This window comes from Phoca vitulina, unplaced genomic scaffold (genome assembly GCF_004348235.1).
Source record: "Phoca vitulina isolate PV1807 unplaced genomic scaffold, GSC_HSeal_1.0 scaffold10, whole genome shotgun sequence".
Lineage (NCBI taxonomy): Eukaryota > Metazoa > Chordata > Mammalia > Carnivora > Phocidae > Phoca > Phoca vitulina.
In genome coordinates this window covers 36,735,366-36,752,286 of record NW_022589713.1, presented here as the reverse complement: position 1 = coordinate 36,752,286, position 16,921 = coordinate 36,735,366, and the positions used below count along the sequence as shown (strand labels likewise).

At 40.4% G+C, this 16,921-nt stretch overlaps 1 protein-coding gene across 7 annotated transcripts in view; it reads left to right on the top strand.

The window, feature by feature from the left end:
• Positions 1–10,048, top strand: part of LOC116635089 (serine/threonine-protein kinase Nek10-like) — an 87,533-nt gene extending 77,485 nt beyond the window's left edge. For 5 of the 7 annotated variants that reach the window (XM_032408827.1, XM_032408825.1, XM_032408830.1 and 2 more), the window contains one exon: positions 3,799–9,408. In XM_032408827.1, coding sequence (XP_032264718.1) covers positions 3,799–3,847 — 49 coding nt within the window. In that variant the 3' untranslated portion in view covers positions 3,848–9,408. Of the gene's footprint in view, positions 1–3,798; positions 9,409–9,556 lie in introns of those variants that run through there. The other 2 variants (XR_004300100.1, XM_032408826.1) reach the window with 2 other exon arrangements.
• The last annotated feature ends 6,873 nt before the right edge of the window (positions 10,049–16,921 follow it).

The following is a 16,921-nucleotide window of genomic DNA, read 5'->3' as shown; positions in this document are numbered from 1 at the left end:
TGTTGCCCATCTTTTGTATGGATGCAGCTGCTGGTTCTCTGTTGAAAAAGAAAGGGCGATAGCTTAGTGGTAATTTACTCCCAGAAAAAATAAGAAACATAATGAAATGGAAAAGCATTTCTAGGGTTGGTTTTTTTTTTTTTTTTTAAATTAAGCATTTGTTCCCTTCTAGTAGAGCTGTAAACTCAAATTTCCATCACTGAAATCTACCCATTATTTGTATAGAATGCAGGGGGAAATGCACCTAAACAAAGAATCGCTTCTGGTGAATTTAAGATATGTTCATGGGAAAGGATTTGTTGTTATGTATTGCTATTTGCTTACCCTAAGTAAGGAACCTCAGCTTACTTAAGGGGTTACATAAGAACTATTTGTGCTCTAAAAATATAGTGTTTTATCACTTCTGTCCAGTTCTGATTGCTGTGTTTTACTGTTGGGCACAGTGTTGGCCACAAAGATCTGAGTACAGTTAGTTTACTTGAGAGGCAATTCTGGGAAACACTCGTAGGGGAGTGAAGAAATAATTCAATAAAGGTTTCATTTTCAAGCAAGTAACCATTGTGGCTGACCGGGGCTAGACCCCACTGGGGAAATCTGAGAGCTACAGAACATGAAGCTGAGGTATCCCACTCAAGGGCTGAGGGAGCTGGGGTCTTTGTCCTCCCATTTCCGTGGGTCATTGCTTGCGGCCTTTCCCCCGCATTTCTGGCCTTCTGTAAGCGTGGGCAGAACAGATTCCAGAGGCCAGAGAAATCCTCAGGGAGAGAAATGCAGGTGCTGGTGGCTGGAAAGCAGGCCAGCAGGCTGTGAAGGCATGTGGATGAGGGGATGTGGGCACTGACAGTGTCTACACACAAGTTGTCTCTTGACTTTGCTGAGGGGCCCCTCATAACTGAATCATCAAACTGGCCATAAGCAGCCACATCCACATTCTGTGTGGTTCCACGTTGCTTTAGTTTGTTCTCTCAAAGTGGCCTTTAATGCCTGGAGGAACTGCTTTCCTTTCCCGCTGCTGAAGCTATCTTGTGACCGCTATTTCAGTCATCCTAGAGGGTGTCTCCAAAGGTATTAGCCATGGTAAGAGAAAGAGGCCTCAAGAGCAACCTGTTAGGTTATTATATGGAAATTAGATTCTTTTTTGAGGTTAGTTCAGTCTCCAACTTTTTTTTTTTTACTTCTCTTATTTCAACAAGTTGTTCATATGGATCACACATAAGATTATTCAACTGCTTGCTCTTTTGGCTGGATAATATATTTCCAAAATACTACCTTTGTAGATTTAGTTCTGTTGTGATTTATAACTACAGAGAAATGATGAATAATTCTCATTTTCCAAAGGTATATTATTAATAGAAATCACCGTCTTCATAATCGCTCTCCTCCCACCTTCCCTGGAGAGACTTTGAATTTTCATTTTCTATTCTTGGGCTGAGTACATCCAGCTTTCCATGGATAGGAGGAGTGTCTTTGTTCTTGACTCTTAGCTCCCTATTATTTCAAGTGCCTTTGGCTTGGAGTGGGGACAAAGGTCACTTTTGTCATAATTTATCTACATATTTTCAGAGACTCAGGATCGTGGGCAATGAATGGCTTCATATTTTTGCAGAAACTACAGTAAATATCAGTGAAAAACCAGGTGTGTAAGGAAGTTAGGGAAGCTCTTACAAGAGCTCTTATTTTTCCTTAAAAAATAATTTTAGTCTTATTTTTAAATTTACTTTTATCCCTTTTCAGTTCTATTCCTAAGTTTTAAAAAATTCAAACATTATTTCTACTTCCAAAGCTGCACTCCTATATTAAAAGACATTGCAAATTTTCTTATTCTAACGAATAGATAATAAGATGCCTAATAATGAGGACAAAAAGTTATTTATAGGTATATTCAGAATTGTGAATAGAATATGGAGACATGGTTTAAATGATCAAGTTCAAGAAAAATACTTTGGGTATGACATACATAAAATTTTCTTAAAATGCTCCAAATTAAAATGAATCACTCACAAAAAAATTCTTATATCCATGATATTCCCTTTTCATCTTCTTGTAACAACGATAGACTATCTTGAGAGAAGACTCTCCACAGTTTACTAGTAAAAATAACCCTTGGTTGTGCTTAAAGTAGTTGTTTACTGGTGTTCCAAATTAATTACCAAGAAATAAGTCAGCCTCCACTTAGAAGCACCTAAGAGTTCACAAGCTGGAAATACACATAATTTCAAATATGAATCAAATCAGCTAGTCAGTGATGATTTTTCCATAGTCAAAAAGATAGAGGATGGTAAATATCACTGGACATGAACAAGGATTTAGAATGAGTAGAATGTATTTTTCCTAATAGGTTCCATAGAATAGCCAATATTATCAAAGATGCTAATAGATGTTCCCCTGAAAAATAAAACTTTGTGATCAAATATATTTGGGAAACTCTGAAAGTACAGTTTTCCATTTTTAGAGGATGTTGACACACATTACCATATTACAGAGTCTGAGATGTGCTGTAAGAAATCTGTTAACCTTGTTTACCCCAGTATTTCTTCAATCTTTCACATGCAACACAAATTCAGAAAGCTGCCCTAGGACTGTGGTTAGAAATGGGAAACATAGTTTTAACTCCCCCACCAGCCACCAGTATCTGCCCAGATCTGCTGTTGTTCTTATTGCCTTTGTCATCATCTTTATTGTCATTGTCATCGTCATCACAAAATGTTAGTGATGTTGGTCACACAGAGAATTGCATACATAATTTCTGTATTACTGAAGTTCACCACTTCAGACAGTCAGTTCAAACTTACATGCATCTACCAAACACCCAGACAGCAGCCAAAGCATGAAGGCAAGACATGACACATTTTTAGCTTAGGTCCCAGAGTGAATATTTTGTTAGTGATAGAGAGATGCCATCATCAAACTGAAAGTCTCGGGATAAAGCCGTTATCCATTAGCTATCTTCAGGGACAGTTCCTGCAACTGTTTAAATAATGGGGAGACTGCTTGGACTGTTGGTTAGGAAGATCGTCTTGGGCACAAAATGCTGCATTAAGAAAAGGAAATAGTAACAGAAACAGAAATAGCAGCAAGGAGCCCTAAGCAAAATGGGGGATCCCTCATTTCTGGGCTTCCGGGAAGGGGAGGTAGAATGAGTTGAGAGGAAGAAAGTAGTGTAAAGACAATGAAACAAGTTCAAAACAGACTTGGCCAGCCCAAAGCACGCTCTATTCTTGATCGTTTGCAGGAATGTATGATTAAATTATATGTTACACTCATAAACATTTAGCTTCCTTACCAGAAGGAGACAGCCTAGCATGCCCTAATTTTATCATTGTTGTTTGTGAGAGTCAAACTGAATCCTGTGGGTGAACAGACGTCAGGCATATCCTCCTGATATACTTAGGGGTACACATTAACATTTTTAACAATGAAATCTGCGTTGAGAAGTAAAATTTGCAAGAGAAAAAAGAAATCTACAGTTGGCATTGCTTTTTCCCCCAATTAACTGATAACATGTAAATTAGATGTTTAAAACTACAAGCTACTTTGAATGGGTGTTTATTTTTCTTCTATAAAGGGTTATCATTTCCAGTGGAGTTTATAATTTGAGAAAGACCCTGTTACCACCAGTGTGGCAAATGTTAGCAAAATGTGGCTTTCTAAAAATGTCCCATCCTATTATGTTTAGAATCATCTTTTCTTCACTGGGATTTATTTACATATATCCCTGAGCTACTGCTTTTGAAGTTGAATGTATGAAGTCAAATATATGTGACTATAGAGAACTCTTCCCACTTCTGAGTCTTCTAGATATCACTCCTATCCGTGGGGGACCAAGAATCACCCAACCAAAAGATGAAAACCCTGCATTTTGAACAGACTTTGTTTTCCTAGTGAAGTTCAAGTTCTGGACTTCAGCTCCACCAGATGCCCAAGGATTGGGAGCTGCTGGAAGGGTGTGGAAAAGAAAAGACCAAGATGCCTTGGCCCCTCCAGGGCCTCTCTCTGGAGGTCCTGTGCTAGGTTCTGTGGCCACGGCAGCGTGGGAAGGCTCTGCTCCCTGGATGTGGTAGACACAGGATGACAGGGCTCTCGGTGTGCTTCTGGGAGAAGAAAGCTGCAAAATTCATCTGTGGGGAGAAAACTTGCACCTCACAGAACTTTCCTCCAAGTTAAAAAAGAAACAACAACAACAACAAAAAACAAACAAAAAGTCATATTTTTCAACAGAATGTTTTATATTTAGGATTGCAGAAACTATGTTTAAAGGCATCTAGCCTTCCCTGTATAAAAATAGTTTTAGATTGAGAAAATTACAGGCCCCAGAGTAATAATATATTGGACAATTCACTGTATTCCCCCAATTTTTTTTATTTTAAAGGAAATTCAAAATAGGTGATTGAATTTTGTTGTTGTTGTTGTTTTAAGGAAAGGATTGGTTCTCTCTTAACCAGTGGGTGCTAGTGGCCTGAGGACAGTAGACAGTATTTGTAACCTTTGCACAGCCTCTGGGAGTAACTGTCAAATTGTTGGATGTAAGCTAGACTAGTCGAATATATTGCTGTACGGTGTGTGTGTATATAGACATATATATGGGGGGGAGGGAGGAGAGGTTTTGATTAGGCTAATGCTTTGCTGCTAATCACACTTATAGTGTTTTTAGAGCACTTTGAAGAGTTCATAGAATCTATGAAAGAGATGCAATATTCCTTGTTCTAAGTCCCTTCTCACTAAAATTACCTACATTGTTTTAAAATTTTTATTGTTTGGGAATTTAAAATGAAAACAAGTTATATAATAAAATATAAGTCCCTTCTTTATTCATTGAGACATCCCTAAAAAAACAAGAAATCAGAATGCCAAATAGTGTTCCATTCCTACGTAGGGAGACTTTATGATGAAAATTTTCTAGATTCTTATTGGGCTAACATCTCTTCAACTGGCTTATAATTGGTGTAATATCCAGAAATGCCCTTATTGCCAAGTCAGACTGCACTTCTAACTGCTTAAAGAACACTTTAATTCTATATAACTAGTAATATGAAAGCTGAAATTATGCTTTTTATTTACTTCTCACTGAGTTCTGTTATCTTTATTTACATTGATATATTTTTAGTATGATCGAACAGGATTTAGTTCAATATATTTACAGGGGTTGAAAAATAATAACCTTTTGTGTAGTATAGAAAATCTCCTAATGTGAACCCATACCACTTTTACAATTTGTATGTTCAACACTTAAAGGATATCCAAATTTCCTTTAACTAATGCCTTTGAAAATTGCCAATGAATCTTTGTCTTTAAGCCAAATTAATGATTACAAATACACTGTAATTTAAAATAACAGATGCAATTACAGTAATGAAAAATGTCAGTTTCAGCTTTCAAACCAATTCCATTCATATGTGAAATTTACATGTAAAATCAAAATGCTATGATTTTGTTGATTTACCCAGGTAAAATTTTATTCCTAGCCCAACTGCATTTGAACTTGCACTATTATTTTGTATATCTTTTCATGTATGGAATGGACACATTTCCTCGTTGTGTAAGAGGCAGAGGCCTACAGGGGCATAAATTTTAATTGTGATAGAAGCCAATACCTAGAAATAAACCAAGCTGTTGGGATGAAAGTTTGAACAATAAAGTTCTTTCTCAAATGATAATATATTGTCAACAAAGTGTAGAAAAGAATAGTATTCAGAGGTTACACCTTGGTAAAAAAGAGAGAGAGAGAGAGAGAAATGATTTCTTTGAAGGTGTTTTCGAATGCATACAGTTGACCTTATTGACCAGAAAGGGAACAAAATATTTCCATCGAACTACTTCTTTTAGACCATAGACGTGGCATTTATTATGCTAGAAGCCCAGACGAATTAACAAAGATAAACAAATGGATGTCAACAGCTTTAGGCCTGTCAAATCTATGCTGACAGATGCATTCTTTTGCCAAAGTCATGAATGTGTTCTATTTGATCCCCTTCGTAGGGGACTACCAGTCACTGGATCCACATTCTCCCAGCTCAAGAGCAGGCCTCTAAGAGAGAGTTAGGCACCGGTAAGGGACCCCTCTTGTGCATGGGGTCTCACCCCAACAGCGACGTTGCCTTTTCAAAAGCCCTCACTTTCTGACCTTCCGACAAGAAGCCCACTGCCCTCACAAAGAGAACAAGAATGATCATCTTGTTTTCACTCTCCAAACTGCCCTCTAGGGCAAAGTTTTTACTTGAGTGTAGTAGGCTTATAATCTTTGCTTGACTGCCTTTAATTTTTTTTCTCTTTCTCTTGTATAATTGTTAATTATTTGTTGTGCATTGAAATCCCTGTGAATTCATCTCATTCTCAGTCACTGAATATTTGTATGGGACAGAACATGAATCAGTCTTTTCAAATCACTTTGGATACCCAATGCTTCAGTTAATTATGTTTTGATCTACCAACTCTGTCTGAATATGTGTACTTGAAACCTTAATTTGCTTTTTAAGAGCAAAATGATCCATTTTCAGGGAAGTGACTGCCACAGGCATATGTGCTTGCTGGTTGTTAGCCTTATATTCTTCCAGATGTTTGATATTTAATTAGAGGTCTCCAGGGAATAGTAATGTGGACACTAGACCCAGGGCTCCTGGGTGAATTTCAGGATCTTGCTGGAGAAATGCTGCTTGAGTTTAATGTGGACACTTGTATAGCACTGGGCTGTGTGCACGCTCTGGGCATTCTAAAGCAGAACCTAATTAAAGAAACACTGTTATGCAGTCTACCCAAATGATGGAACTGATCAGGAGGTAAGGTCTTCTTACAGGTACCATCTAGGACTTATTAAATACTACGAATTTTGATGATCAACAACAAATACAGGACCGGTTGATTACATGCAATTCCGGCAATATCATCAGTTAATCGCCACTCATATTTAAGATGTGGGAAGGCAAGAATATTGTTTAGTCAGTTGTATCAGTATTAATATGCATAGTATCTGCATCCCTCTATTTGATTTGCTGAATTGCAAACTATTTTTATCGCTATCTCTCTCTTTTTTTTTTGGAACTGTGTACAGCAAATACGCTGGATTCCTGTAGAAATGGCTTCAGCTACTGTTTGAAGGCAGGAAAAACTTCTTTGTAAGGTACTTTTATTGCTTGCCTTTTACTTTTTCTATGGTGCGTATTCATGAACACAGACATCAGCTGGAGAGGCATTGCAGATGAACCAGGCTGAACCAGCTCCTCGGCAACCCGAGATGCAGCTATGAAGGGCTGGTGAGCAAGGGAAGCTCAGTGCTTCCCTATGTTGACCTTGACTCTTGGGGTGAAATTCCGTCTAAACATGAAATTCTTCATGTTCAACAACCAAATGTGATAATAAGTATATTTTATGTAACTTTAGATCTTCCAGATCATGTCCTTTGATGGAAATTGACAGAATTTTGGGTAGATTATCTTTTCCATTGAAATGTGCTGCTAACAGTATGCTTACCCTTGGATGCCATTTTTCACGTTGATAGGAAGACACAAATGTCTCAGGGAAACAACTTTGTGATAAAGAAAGAAATTCTTAATGTGTGTCATTGTGGTTAAATTGCATATTGTAAATATAACTGTTATGGCTGATTACATCCCTGCTGTGATGTTGCTTTGAGATTTGTAAGAGGGATAGGAAGGATTTTATGATTTTGATGGAGTGACTGATGGATATTGCAAATTTACATGTCTTCTGGGTCCACGAGCAATAGTTATTTTAAAAATGAAGATCACACACCCTAGAAGCATAGCAGCATTCTTGGTCTGTGAGGTATGTTAGATTTTTTTTTTTTTTTAGTACATACACGCAGTAAGGAACCAGTTTTTAACATTTTTAAAAGCTTATTGATTTTATCATAAAAGTGAACTCTATTCTCAACCGAAGACTGAATATTATTCCTCAAACTGTAGCAAGATGACTTTTTTTTTTTCTCCATTTTGTACCATGAAGGTTTGCACTGTACCCAGGAACTATCTTTAGAGGTAACAGAAGTGCATTCATTACAGCAAATACAGGACTGTGTAAAGGCTGTCATTTGGAAGTAGCTTACCTTTGTTTCCTCAGAACAAAGATAGAAGTTTTGCTGTTTACAGAAAACCAGTGTCACTTTGACAGGTAATCAGCAAGTGTGGTAGATGCTTGGAATTGATGTGTTGAGCTCACAAGTGAAAAATTAGCTGAAGGTTTTGCAAACATGTGATGAACTGATCCCATAAAACGAGCAGAGAGAGGTTTGAACTAGAATAACAAACCCAGAGGAACACAGCTTAAGGCTTTAGCACCTGCAAGTCAGACCACAAAGGCCACTTATAAAATAATATCCTTAATCCATGATTTATTTCTACATTTCAAGCACCAGTTGAGTCAAAATTCTGGAAAGGAATATAATGCTTATGAATGGTTATTAAATTTTAGCTTTCCTTGCCCTTCATACAAGTATGTTTACCTCATACTTCAGTGAGTTTGGAAGGAAATGGAGCTGATTTAGGGATACCTTATGTCAAGAAGGAATGCATGAAGCATTTGTATGAACTCCACATGACATTGAGGGAGGCGAATAAATCTAAGTACTCAGAAGTGAAACCCCAGCTTGTTAGAGATAAAAGATGATTCTGTCAAGGGGATAGGACAGTCTGCAAACAAAAACTGAGAAGTCAGAGGGCAAACAGAAGGCAAGTGGTGTCCCGGAGCCTGGCACCTCCCACAGGCCAGTCCCAGGGTGGCAGGCGATTGGCAAGGGGCCAGGCAGCTCCTGATGTTTGAATGATTCCTGCTGCTGGGTCTCCTGGCAGCAGCGGGTTGGGTCTCTCCCCAACATGCAGTTACTGATGGACTGGTCTCTCTGCACTGTCACCAGTGAGCTGAACTCCCAGAAGAGTAGCAGATGGACCCCTGAAGCACCCTAGTATTGTGTTGGTCCAATCCTTAGGACTGGGTCCCTGTGAAGCATTCCAAAGACGTTAGACTCCTCTCAAGGACATGGTTGTGTCTGCCATTCAGCGAATGTGTGTCTGCCGCTGACACCATGTTGCTTCCCCCTCTTTTATCCATGGCCTCGGGCCTGTTTTGTCTGACAAAACAAATTTTGCAAGACATATATGTGGACGTTAAATAGATAAATGTGGGCAGATCTGAATACATTTACCCTTGGCTAGATTCAAAAAGAAGCATTTCCATGTATTTCAGTTGTCTGTGAGTAAACCAGTTGATAATCAGGCTACGGAAAGATGCCATCATTTTGCTCTTCCAAAATGGCGAACAAAAATCACTTCAAAGGAAAATCTTTGGAGTGAATTTTGTGTACTGACATTTAGTAGATCAAAACTGAATTAGGATGCTTCCTGTATTCTGTTGTTCCCAGTGGTGAGTTTGGGAATATCAAAAAGAACAGAGCTGTCCTCTGGGGGAAAAAAAAAAAGTACACCCCCCCCCCCCCCCCGCCCTTGCCCCATCTCATATGGCCCAGAGCTTCTGTGTTCTGGACTGCCACAGGCCCACTGTGCCCACAGAATGGAAAAGTACCTTCAATTTGCTTCTTCTCCCTTAGCTTCCAGGCGCATACCTGTCTCTGTTCCAGTCCCATCTGCAGGCCTCTCTTCTGTCTGGCGCACACCCTGGCTGCCCATTCTTACCGGAGGAGCGCACGGCTACGAGGCTTCCTGTGGGGAGCCCTGTGTGGTTAGAGGGAAAGTGTGGAGCTCTGTGACGGTGGGCGGTATGGAAGGCAGAGGGATGAGGGACTTCTTGCTCTGCACGTGAGTCTGTCCTCCCCAAACCTCCGAAATGTTCCTGCTGTGAGCACACTGAGGCTCCAAGGTGGCGAGGTCTGAGGCCCTGGGAGAGAAGAGAAGGGCAATGCCTCTATGAAAGATTTATATAAAAGATGTAAGTGGCCTTTATTTTTGCTATTGCTTAAATATGCTCTGTAAAATGCTAAAGAAAATTAAAAATGTATTTTCAATCTTACTGGAAAAGAATCTCTCTTTTGTCAAGAGTTTATAGCAAACGGTCGTCGCTTTTCTCTGACCAGCTCTCTCAATCTCTCCTTTAGGCTTATGAGTCTTTGATTAAAAAAAAAAAAAAAACAAAGCTCCAAAAGGTGATCATATATATGTTTATGCTCAAATATGTCCCGCAGCTCTAATTGGTGGCAACTATCTACTGCCACCAATGTTGTATAACGAGTACTTCAAAACTTAGTGACTTAAAACGACAAGCATCTATTATTTCTCATGAGTCTGTAGGTCAGCTGGGTGTTCTGCTGATCTGAGCTGGGCTCCCTCATGTGACTCTGGTCAGTTGACAGGCTGCCTGGTTCTGGATGGTCTACATGGACTCAGATGGGACAGGTCAGCCCTCCCCCATGTGTCTCTTACACCCTTCCGGCAACCTAGCCCAGATGTGTTTTGTGGCGGCAGCAAGAGCCAGTGCAGAAACCCAGGACTCCCTTGTCAAGCTTCTACTTGCCATCAGGTTTTCCCAATTCCCATTAGCCAAAGCAGATCCCATGGTTAAATCTCACGTGAACGTGGGAAGGTAGATCAGGTTTTTATCGCTGTGTAACAAATTGCTATAAACTTAGCAGTTAGAAACGACACAAATTCTTTATCTCGAAATTTCTGTAGGTCAGAAGTTTGAGCATGTTTTAAAGGGTCCTCTCATAGGCTGGAATCAAAGTATAGGAGGGGGGCTGGGGTCTCATCCGAGCCTTGGAATCCTCTTCCAAGATCGTGTGATTATTGGCAAACTTCAGTTCCTTGTCTGTAGGACTGCAGTCCTCAGCAACTAGATGCCACCTGTAATCCCCTGCCGTATGGCCCTGCCCATACACAGTTCACATCAAGGCAGCTTGCTTCTTCAAGACCAGCCGAGAGCTGATCTCTTTCCCTCCTCGTTGTTGAGGAAGAGAGTTTTAGAACACAACCAAATCAGGGGAGTGCCATCCTGTCACCTTCATCACACTCTAGTCGTTATAAACAAGTCACAGGTGCAGCCGGTACTCAAAGGGAGGGGCTTAGACAAGGAAATGAGTCACTGAGGTCCCTTTAGGGTATGTCTGCCGCAGAATGTAACACTAAAGGGCACAGGAATCAGAAGATCTGAGAAATATGAAATATCACAATATATGAAATATCACAATATATGAAACCCCAAAATATGAAATATCACAATATCAACACACCTGGAGAAGGAAGAATTGTGTGAAGTAGCCTCATGAAAATGACTTCAGACCACGGGACCTGAATTCCAGAACATTTCTAGTCCCCATCCTAGGACTCAGTTAGATGTCTCCAGGAGGCTGTCTGAAAACCAAATCTAACCCAGCCAACAGACCCACAGTCCGCAGTCACTGGCATGAGAAGCAGGAATGGAAATTGTTGTTCTTCTAGAAGCCAGGGAAGCTTTCAGGAGAACCACACTCTTCAAATTCCGTGAGGGGTAATCTGCTTTTTTTTATTTTAGTTCTTTTTTTTTTTTTTTAAAGATTTTATTTCTTTATTTGAGAGAGAGAATGAGAGAGAGAGAGCACATGAGAGGAGGAGGGTCAGAGGGAGAAGCAGACTCCCTGCCGAGCAGGGAGCCCGATGCGGGACTCGATCCTGGGAATCCAGGATCATGACCTGAGCCGAAGGCAGTCGCTTAACCAACTGAGCCACCCAGGCGCCCTATTTTAGTTCTTTATCAAATGAGAACAAATTGATTATTCTCAGTGATTATGTTTGTACAGCAGAGAACAGGAATTAAATAAGTGAATTATTAGCTGTAGCTATACTCTACAACCTTAAAACTGCAACCTTAAAAAAATACATCAAAAGAAAAAAAAATACATCATAAGCAATGAGTAAAGGAAAATGGCACCCAAATATAAAGATTCTGTCCCTCTTCTCAAGATTGAGCACATAATTTCATATTCATTTTGCTCTATATACGAGCTTTATATGAAGCTGTCCCTATCGTGCAAATTTAATTTGCTGCCATACTATATATGAAGACTAAAACGGCATGAATTAATTTTGCTCATGTACTGGTTTTATCTCTTGAGCCATGCAATGTTGCCACAGATGTTTTAACCATCTTTGGTATGTGCAAAAAGATTGTTTATTTAACCCAGAAAAGCAGTTGTAATTTTCATAATGAGGATATAGGTACACATATTGTGAATTGTTCAAGGATCAAGAAACAAATCACTTAAAGTCTAAAATTCCCTAAATTTATTTGCACACGAAGCAAGAGGTAAACACGATTAAGGATCTGGGCTGTTGGCTCACACAGACTTGGGTCTGAATGCTAGCTAGCTCCCGGAGTTTCTATTTGGATGACTTCAGAGCAAGGACCTAACCTCTCTAGGGCTTAGCTTCCTCATCTGTAGAAGGTAGACACTAGTGGATTCCACTTTCGAAGCTTCCTGAACCCAGGCTTGATGTAAGAATTAAACATCATGGTAGAGGGAAGGCACTCAGGGCAGTATCAGCCTGTACCCGCCCAGGTGCACAGACCCTGCACTAATTCTGTGCCCGAGGCCTCCTGCGCTCTTTCTCTCCCGACAGCCTGCATCCGGGTCTCTTTGGTGAGAAGTGTCCTCGGGTTGCAGGAACCGGTTTTGTCTGCTGGCACTGGTGAAACTTCAGTCTCCAGAGGTAGCCCTTAACGACTTACAGAGATGTTCAGGGGAGCGAATCCTCCAGCACCCTCACCCCGGACTGGGACAGCTCTGAGGTATGCCCGTCACTGTTTCACAGTTCCCTTGGAGAACGGAGTCAGTCACCCTCCGTGGAACTGTGTCTGGTAATGTGTCCTAGCCTGGCTTCCTTCCGGTCCCTGCCTTACTTCCCCACTCACCAATCGGTTTTCCCGGCAGCACTTCCTGATGAATCCAGCCCAGACCTCAGGATATGCTTCTAGGGAAGACCACGCAAGGCACTGGCCAAATATAAATGGCCAAATTAAAATGCACTTAAACTTTTTGTGATGAGGAGCGTGGATTGACAATCTCTTAATGGTACACGTGCCAAGGACATGATTGGTGTCACCGTCCTGGTATAGAGTCCCCATTAAGCAGGAATGAAACTAGGCACAGTGACAGCACTCCCCTGGCCTCCTCTCCCTACCCAGGGTCATGGGGTCCTCCGGCTGCCAGTGGGGTAACAGAGACTAGCAGCATGAAGAAAGGCTAGATGAACAGTGCTGTGGCACCTCCCTCGCCTCCTAAAAGGTTTGGAGGCATTCCTTCCCATTCCTAGGGAATCAGCTGCACCTGCCACCCTGCCCCTGCGGTTCTATTCTTATACTTTAGATCAAATGAGGTCAGAATTTCAGGAAAAGAAGTCCCAGGAAGTAGAACCATTGGGGAGGAAGTGGTCTTCCTGCACCTCCATTCACGACACAGAGAGTTAACTCAGCTAGAGGGAAAATTCCCTGCCGTCTAGAAGGAAAGGCTAGCTGGCTCTCATTTGGTCTCTAAGAGAGATGGAATGGTTTTCTCATTTGTCCTTCACCAGTTCTCCTTTGAGAATTTTTTTTTTTTTCGAATAACCACAACCAAAATAAAGAGCATCTTGGTGTCTGCTAATTTATTTTTAAAATGCTTTTGAGTTCTGCTTATTAATCCCACTGTGAACCTTTTAGATGATCATATCTGCCTCCTTTCCAAAAAATTATTTCTTATGACAAACATGTACCTTTCAGCATGAATTACATAACAAGTGACTACTCTATTGAAATGCTTATCAGCATCTCTGCTCAGTTACACTATTTTCATTGGAAAAAAATTGTGAGGACAATCCCCGAAGGTTGTCATGTCCTGTTCTGTTCCTCTCCTCACTTGCCTGGTCAGGCCTTACCAGCAGTGACCTTAGCATTTCGGTAACAGGTGCTCCAGTTTGGAAAGGGTATTCCAAAGTCAGCAGTGCAGAAAGGCAGGAAGCGGTAGTGAAGTACTTGGTCCTTCACAGTCGGCTTGCCTAGAGAGTGCCAGATACGAGGAAGAAAAGCACTCACTCCCGGCCATAGTCTTTGCTCCTGAAGGATTCAGTAGAACTGCCACTAGAAACACTTTCCTGGCCCCTTCTACTCCTTACACCATCCATCCCCCCTCCTGCCTGTGCGCATGTGTGCACACGCGCACGCACACACCCTCCCCCCCCAACTCTTTCAAGAAGGTGGACAGAATCTTCCAAACCTTTTCCTATTGGTTAGCATTTTCCTTGGTCAGTTGAGATGGCACGAAGCTTTATGTTGGCCACATTTCCAATCATCTACTCAACTCTCATTAGTTTTCCCTTCTTTCTTTCTTTTTTTTTAAATAAAAATCATTTTATTTTATTTTATTTTATTTATTTTATTTTATATTTTATTTTATTTTATTTTGTTATGTTATGTTAGTTACCATACAATACATCATTAGTTTTTGATGTAGTGTTCCATGATTCATTGTGTATAACACCCAGTGCTCCATGCAGTATGTGCCCTCCTTAATACCCATCACCAGGCTAAGCCATCCCCCCACCCCCCTCCCCTCTAACAACCTCAGTTTGTTCCTTTTTTCTTATTCTAGATTTGGAGTGTGTTAGTTTATATGCTAACCTTGTTTAAACTCTGTGTCTAATAGGAAAATATCTCACCCTACATAACACAATGACTTCAAGAGACAATACTATTTATATTATTTAATCTTAAAGCTTGTCTCCTTTTTCACTTTCTCCTAAATTTTGAAGTATTTTTAATGTACATTTTATACTTTAAGGGATATGAAATATCATGGAAATATTCTCTGTTTTCCTACTTTATCCTGTAGACTCCATAACAGCCTCCAGAGCGTTTATAGCACCATAGATTTTTGTTTTTGTTTTTCCATCAGAAACAATAGAGGTGAATCGCTAACTTTGAAATGAAATTCTGACCTCATCTTTAACTAGCATTTCTATTTTTAAAAGTTTTACTGAGTTACATGGATCAAAAAAACAAACACACAAACAAATAGGAAGTTGACTGATAATATTTGAATCAGAAAGTCTTTCGTCCACTTCACAGTAATCCGATCAATTTAAAGAAGTGCTAGATTTACCTAGAGCAGTAAGTTTATGAGACTAATTTCTAAAATTCTCACCTCAAAATTCAGTCTGTCCTTTGTCCTGGGGAAGGAGAGGTGTGTTGAGTGGTTACTGCATGGCAGGCACTGTGCAAAGCACTTTCTAGATGTCTATTCATCATAACAGCCACTGTGCAAGAGGTCAGAACTAACAGTATTGTAGAAATGAAACAAACAAAACAAGGTTCAGGGACGTTAAGAAGCCAATAGCTAGTGGTAAAAAACAAAACAAGAAAACGCAGAACCCCGGAAGAAAACCAAGATTCTGAATGCCTCTGATACCTATGCTCTTTTTAGTCTCACCAAGTAAAACCCTTAGTTTATATCATCAAGATAAGATTACTCAATTTATGGGACTTAAAAAAGTCTCTTTATGTCTTACTTAACGGTATCATCTTGCCTCTAGGTCCTAGCATCTGCTTTGTAGGTATCGCTTAGGAATGCCTTAAATAATAGTTACAGGACAACAATGCTCTCTTCATTCTTTCCAAAGGCACAAATGCAGACCACTCTAGCATTTCAGGAATTGTTTACTGCTGGAGCATGAGCCATGCCAGAATACTCACAATCCAACCCACATTTTAATGTTTTCAGTAGGACCCAACTTTCTATAAAGTGCTTTGATGACCCTGCTCATGTAACCTCTTGATATGTTGTAAGTTTGCAAGTAATACTTGCTAATTAAATGGCTCAAAAATCAATCCAGCATTTAGTCTATAGAAGTCAATGGACAAAAAAAAAAAAAAAAAAAAAAGACAACAGACTGGAGTTTTCCTTTCAAAGACAAAGTGAAAGAGATATTTTGGCTGTGTGACCCAAGGTGAATGACTTAACCACTGCGAGCCTCAGTTTTCAGAGATAGTAGTGCTTTTCTCTCTGTACTACCGTCAGGATTAAAGGTGCTTACATATGAGAAATGGTTCAATGTGTGGATCAAGGGTACACTAAATAAATACCAGTTTTATTAAGTTGCGGTTTCCCAGAGGTTAAAGGACAGCCTTGCTGACTCATTTAAATTTTCTCATTTTTAAAATGCCCCAGCCAGCACTGCCTCCTTGAGGATGTCCAACCCGGAAGATGCCGGTTCCAGCAAAACAGTGCCAGATGGGTCTGCTGATACCTCAGCATCCTGTTCAACTCCGGAGTACAAGAGATCGAATACCAACTGGTTCAAAGACTAAAAGGGAATTTATTGGCTCATTTAATTGAAATCTTCAGGATGGGAAAGTTTGAGGCATTGCTAAATTCAAGGGCTCAGAAGGTATCAGCAAGACCCTCTGTCTCTCTTTCTTGGACACTCATTTCTGAATTTTGCTCTCCTCCATCATGGATTTACTTCCACGCAGGTCCTCTTCCCACAGTGGTTCCCAGGAACACTAGAATTACAACCTTCCAGTTCCTAGTCCATTGGAAAGATCCCCTTACCACGTTGACAGAAATTACAGAATTAAGTCTCAGTAGACCAAGTTGGGCAACAGGTTCTCCACTTAAGCTGAGAGAAGAGAGGATAGTGGGATATGCTGATTGGCTTTGGCCTGGGTCACGTGCCTGCCCTTGAGCCAATCACTGTGTCCAGGGAAATGAGATGTCTATTCCTGGAGACCCAGGGAGAGGCTCCCAGGGAACACCATGATTCGAGGGTGGAAAGGAGGAATCTAAGAGGAACGGGATTTTTGGAAGACAAAAAGTAGATGTTTATGAACTTGGCTTTGTCTTGCCAGGAAGCATTTGCATCTGACCATTGACCGAGATTTCTGACCAAACTTTTCCTGCCTCACTACTCTGCCATCTCAGTTTGCTTCCAGGTACTTAGATAAACCATCT